This window comes from Pinus tabuliformis, chromosome 9, assembly GCF_031772625.1.
Source record: "Pinus tabuliformis cultivar Carrire ecotype Pingquan chromosome 9, CPIR1, whole genome shotgun sequence".
NCBI classification, from domain to species: Eukaryota; Viridiplantae; Streptophyta; class Pinopsida; order Pinales; family Pinaceae; genus Pinus; species Pinus tabuliformis.
Window position 1 is genome coordinate 395,743,855 of NC_142307.1, and position 6,000 is coordinate 395,749,854.

The 6,000-nt window shown below is 36.2% G+C and overlaps 1 protein-coding gene across 2 annotated transcripts in view; it reads left to right on the forward strand.

Moving 5' to 3' along the window:
• The window catches only part of LOC149148808 (transcription initiation factor TFIID subunit 12b-like), a 154,795-nt gene extending 149,002 nt beyond the window's left edge, over window positions 1-5,793 (forward strand). For both annotated transcript variants that reach the window (XM_089445666.1, XM_089445664.1), the window contains 4 exons: window positions 4,316-4,394; window positions 4,596-4,660; window positions 5,007-5,042; window positions 5,201-5,793. In XM_089445666.1, the coding sequence (XP_089301792.1) occupies window positions 4,316-4,394; window positions 4,596-4,660; window positions 5,007-5,042; window positions 5,201-5,383 (363 nt within the window). In that variant the 3' untranslated portion in view covers window positions 5,384-5,793. The remainder of the gene's footprint in view (window positions 1-4,315; window positions 4,395-4,595; window positions 4,661-5,006; window positions 5,043-5,200) is intronic.
• The last annotated feature ends 207 nt before the right edge of the window (window positions 5,794-6,000 follow it).

Below are 6,000 nucleotides of genomic sequence, written 5' to 3' on the forward strand. Positions count from 1 at the left end.
TCTTGCATCTCACATTAGATAAGTGTTTGGTAATTGGAATTTTGAGCTCAATTTATAATTGCAATACATTATTGTCATTTCAAGTTTATTATATTTGGAGTATCACTTTTACTTGAAGTACATGTTTATTTTCCTTGCAATTGTCCTTTAATCATTTACTGCTCATATCTCTGGTTATCTTGATCTAATTTTTGTACTAACATTTCATTGCAACATTGCTTATTTTTTTCCTTTTTTTTTTAGCTGTGGTTTGCAGACACCCTGGTCATTGGGTGGCTGCTATGTCCATGGAAAAATCTGGGTTGATCGACCTCGAAGGGAATCAAGCCCCTCGGCCAATAACTAGGCCTAATCCCAAGGGCTTCGGGGAGAATGGACCTTGTGACCTCCCGATCGGCGAGGAACTGATTTGACCAGTTGAGCTAACCCTTGGGGCTACAATATTGCTTATCTTGTAGCTTGAAGCATCTTTCATTATCATGCAAGTTCTTCAATTTATTTGAGCATTGTTATTAAGGCACCGGTCTCTTATCTTAAGTGTCATATTAGTTTAATTGAATACATCTACCTCACATTGCTCAATGCAATAACTCTAAACTTGCCATCTAATCTTAATTCAAGTTACTAAGAGAAGTGATTGCCTTGCCTTTTGATCTCCTAGACTTGTTGATTTCAACAAGTTTCCCCTTAGTTTTCCATATTTTAGGGACTAGACCCCTTAGCTTGCGTAGGAGAGAGATTAAACGAAGAGAGTAGGGATCAAAGTGAAAGCCCCTACTCTGAGCATTGCACTGTAAAGACTATACCTTGTGGGGTTGGAAACGTTTCCCACGTTTAGGTGTACATCTTGGGTGACAACAAGGCCAACAAGGGGCTTAAGCTTCTTGGCTAAATGCTTAGCTAGAAGGTAAATTGGCCCACCTATTGTCATTTATTTTCAGATTAAATAAAGAGAGTACAACTAAATAATTTCACTAGCTTCTCATTAAATAAAAGAGAATGGTGGTGAAGTAACATAAAATCTTATTTAACATCATGAGTTTTATATTTTAAAATTAAATAAATAACAAATAAACAAATGCAGCTAAATAAAAGAGAATGATAAGTAAATAATGTGAAAGCCTATGAAACATTGTGAGTTTTATATTTTAAAATGATCTGAATAATAAATAGTTTATAGTATTTCAAAGTTTACACAAAATCTATCCAAATATTGTTCAGTGTTTTACAAACCGGCCGTTTCGAAACCGAAACGGCCGAGTCGATTGCTGGAGGAGTGACCCGGCCAAGTAATCGGTCCGGTTGACCGAGTCACACATGACTCGGTCAACCCGGCCGGATCCAGTTTGACTCGGCCGAGTCACAAGGGGACGGCTGGGCAGGTCAGCGAAGTCCATTCTCAAGCTAATAAGGACTGTTCTTGCAGACTTGCACAACTGTATGAGGCTTAAAACTCTGAATCATTTAGCTCTGTGATTGGCTTAGTCAATGAGATCCGTTTCACATTTATTACCTATTCACAATTGAATTTCCAAGGTGACTTGACAAGCAGATTGAGTAGGACTACATCATCAATCATTACTTCAACAGTGCCTCCAATAGTAGCAGTTAGAAATTAATGGTAGGCACCTTCTGACAGTGTAAGGTTCAGTGGCTTATATTGCAACAGTGAGAGGTTCATGTTTCATTGGTTTGCAGTAAGGGCATTCACATTGCAGTTGTGAGTCTTGATGATTCTAAGTGAAAAGACAGAGGCACTGTATGTAGTAGCATTCCTCTTATTGACTGAAGTTGAAGATTTGTAGAAGAATATGTCTTTGTCTATAGTAAGGTTATCATCATCGGAATTGGTCTCATGAGCAGGAGTTCATTTACATATTCTGGCTTACTTCATCAACAGTCCTTCATTCTAAGATAGGGGGCAGTAAAGGTTTATGTTTCATCATTGTTGTAGCACTCTGGAAGGTGCTTCATTGCTATATCTGAGCAGCTATAAGACGCATGCCAGTAGCCTCCTTGGGCAGAGGTTGAGATATTTTCAAGGTCATAGAGCTGACCTAAGACATCTAGCTCTGAGCCTCACTGCTCGCAGCATATTTGTTGATATATCCTTTCGGCACCAGTGCAACAGTGTAAGATTGAAAGCAGCTTGGCATAGTTGATTTAGCAACTGCGCCATGAGCTCCCTATTGCATATTCATTCGTGAGCATTGCAGTGTTTGTGTCGAGGGCAACAGTGGTTGTTGTATAGTGACAATGTCAAGATTGACAGTCAAGGTTTAATGTACAAATTGAACAGAAGCAAAGATCCTACTTTGATCATATGTTGTCTTCCATCTATATTATAATGCTGTGTGTTTGGAAACATGAATGAAAATCTTTAAAATTATGTTTAAAATATTTAAAATTATGTTTTTTAATAAAAAACATAAATATTTAATGTATTTTTTACAACGACCGAGTTATTGAAATCGAGCCGGCCGAGTCATTACCGTTTCGGAGTCGGAGTCGGAGTCGATCCTCGGCCGAGTCGGAGTCTTAAAACATTGATATTGTTGTAATATATATTATTATTTTTATTGAATTAATAATGAAGGGTTCTTTTGGGTTTACCACGGTTAACTATTATTCAATTAGAAGATGATACTCAGAGTTTGTCATTTTTAATTTTTTTTTTTATTTCGCCTTTTCAACCCATGGGGTTGACATCATCATCTCAATCATATTGGTTGAAATGTCTTTTTTAGTTAAAAGAATTCTATGATGCCCATTCTTTACTCCAAATTTCCCAAATGTGTTGTTCAAATCATTATAGATAATGCCTATATTTTTGTTGGTAAATAAATACAAACCATATTTTGGACTCCATGTGCTGCACATTGCATGGACCTCATGCTTGAGGATATGGGCAAAGAAGATTGGATTAGGAACGCTGTAGATCACGCCAAGAGCATTAGAAAATAGATTTATACCCACTTATGTGTATTGAATCTAATGAGGAAAAGCATTGAGGCCGGGAGCTTATTAGCTATGCCATCACTGGATTGGCAATGAACTTCTTCAAATTTGCAATTTTCCTTTCCTAGGCACAAAACTAGAAAAAGTGTTTGCAAGTGATGAATGGAATGCATCTTAGTGGAGCTGTAAACAAGATGGGAAAGAGACCATAAAGAAAGTTTTAAAGAACTCATTTTGACAAAAGATGGTAGAGGTTGCAAAAATCATTGAACCCCTTGTTAAGGTGTTGCAGTTGGTGAATGGAAAAAAATTGGCCAGAGGATGGCTCTGTAGTTCATGCCGAGGATTCAATTCTAGCAATAATGATGTGTTTAATGATTGATCATGTTTATCAGCGATATGTAATAGGGTAATAGCATGTTGTATTTGAACTAGCATGTTGTATTTGGACTCTAGAGGCCATTTAGAGCCCTGTTGATTATGTATTTTGTTTTGCATATGTATTGCACTCAGTGCTGTTTGTTATATTCACCCTTAAATGGTGCACACTGCATACATGAACAAACTTTGCATTTTTTGTCTCCATTGGTTTCGAATTTTCAGTATACATTGATGTACATGGATATATATTCTTTGATTAAGATTTTCACTTTTATATATTTTTTAGTAAACTGGTTAATAACCGAATCATTGCTTGATTCCAGTCCAAATTCCTTGGCCAATGCCAAGTCCATTTTTGACTTTCAAAACATTGACCCATCAGACATAACGCTATGAGATCTAGTATTTATTAGGTATTTTCGTCAGACGTTCATTGCCAAATCTATTTATTTCTAATGAGTCTGACAGATATATGGCACCATTAAATACACTGGTTTTGGAAAGCCACCTTTCAGGTCTTATTTGGTAAACTATTATTCCCATTCATCAAGTCCATCAGCTCAAAGTCTCACTTACCTATATGTTGGTCTAGTTAAATAAAATGATTTTATAATGCGACAAATTTCAACAACTGAGCTAGTTTGGTAACTGCGGTGCCATAATTGCAGGGCTCATTATCTTGTGGGTTGATTGATGTGATTATTACTGGAAGAGTGCTTAATGGAATAAAGTATTCAGGAATATGTTCACCTTCAGAATATTGATGAAAGCAAAATGATAGAGCTATGCATCTGTTGCACCAAACACGTATTGTTTTATAAACCAAGAATGGACTCTGATGATGTACCTGTCTGTTTTTTGTTGCATTGTTTGTTAAAGCACAAGGGAATGAAATGGTGTTATTTTTATTTTATAATGGTAGTAGCAGTATTGTTTATTTGACTGAAGTTATTGTTGATTGCTATTGTTTGAGCAGGTAACCACCTTTGCATGTGCATTGGCAAAGCATCGGAAATCGGCAACATTGGAAGCCAAGGATGTCTTGCTACATTTAGGTATGTTGCACCAATTATTTTGTTCACAGCCTTTTTTGTGATCTTATGTAATATTTGTTATTGTTCAGCTTCTTATATTCATGGCACAAATGAAAGCCAGGGAATCACCACATAGTTAGGATAGGAGAGTACTTTCAATTTGGTGATTGGTATGGTTAATTAAATTTAGGTGATTATTGAAGAGGATCTGATTTGATGTAGAAAAAAACTGGCATTTATCAATCCCGGGATTTGCTGGCAAGGATTGCAAGACAAATAAGAGTCCTGTAAGAATAATTTCTGTTTCCTTCCTTTTCTCTTTCAATTTAAAGATGTTCACTTAGTGAAATATTGCCAAAGAGCATGTGGATTTAGATACTGAACATTAGTGTTGCAGTTTGCAAAGTACGACAAACATAATTTTCCTTTATGTGGAATTCTATCAAATGTATAGCATATTTAAATACTCTTTTTTGATGTGCTGCGTGTCATACTGCAGTGATGGAAAATGTGCTTTTTACTTTATCTTGATTTTTCTACAGTATTGCACCAGCATTCTATCTTGTTTGTCTAGGAGTGAAAAATTCTCTTACATACTCTTCCTCATTTGTTTTTGTTGCGAGAGATATGCAGTCTGTTAGTGAAGTTCACTTGCAACGGCTTGCTGTGGTATGGTTCAGTCACTTCCTGTTCTTATATTCCATATATTGATTTATATCTGTGGCTTCTAGTATCTACATTACATTGGTGGTCAGTTTCCCTTGAATTGGGAAGTTAAATTTGGATGAGCATATTTAGAATAATAATTCTTTGGATGATACTATCAGATTCAAAAGTCAGTGGCGGCCCCGCAGGTGCAAACGAAGGCTGGAAGTACCAATGATTCTGCAGGATTAGCTCCCGGGAGCTCTAATGCTGGAAATCAGGAAGCAAAGGCAATACAGAATTCGTCTACAGTCCTCCCAATTTCAACTGGATATCCTGGTGTACAAAAAGTTCCTAGATTTTAATTGGATTTGCGGAAATATTAACATTGCAAATGGAAGTATTTCTCTAAATTTATGCATGTAGGGCTGGTAGTTGAATCTGCATTGGTACAACTTCCTTGTGCTTCCGTTTCTACAATATATTAGTGGCATCCATCGATGAGTTACCTTGTCTGAATATGTTCTTTGTAATTTTCAAATGCGACATGCTTATGGGCTTGTGGCCTGCAGCTATTCCAAGTCATAAACCACATATTATCTCTTGCACAAACATATGGTGGGATTTTAAATCAAGCCCAAATATTTGTGAGAGTGCATATTCATTTACCTGAGTTGTAGTATTTGCGAGAGCTGTTGTAAAATTGATTTCTTGTAACATAATTTCCTTGTATTTATTACAATTACGTGGTATCTACTGATATATTGGTGCTCAATGTTTCCTGTTAGAAGTCAAATAAATGCGTTTGTTGTTTTTTATTCATTTATTGCTTAGTACATGACACGGCCAAATTTCTTACAATTCAACAGCAGACTTATTAAACGGTAAGGGTATTTTCTTAATTTTATAAAAATCGAAACGAAGTTTTTTTATTGCCAAGATAGTTGTACATTGGCTTGATTATGTGACAGCTTAAACAGAA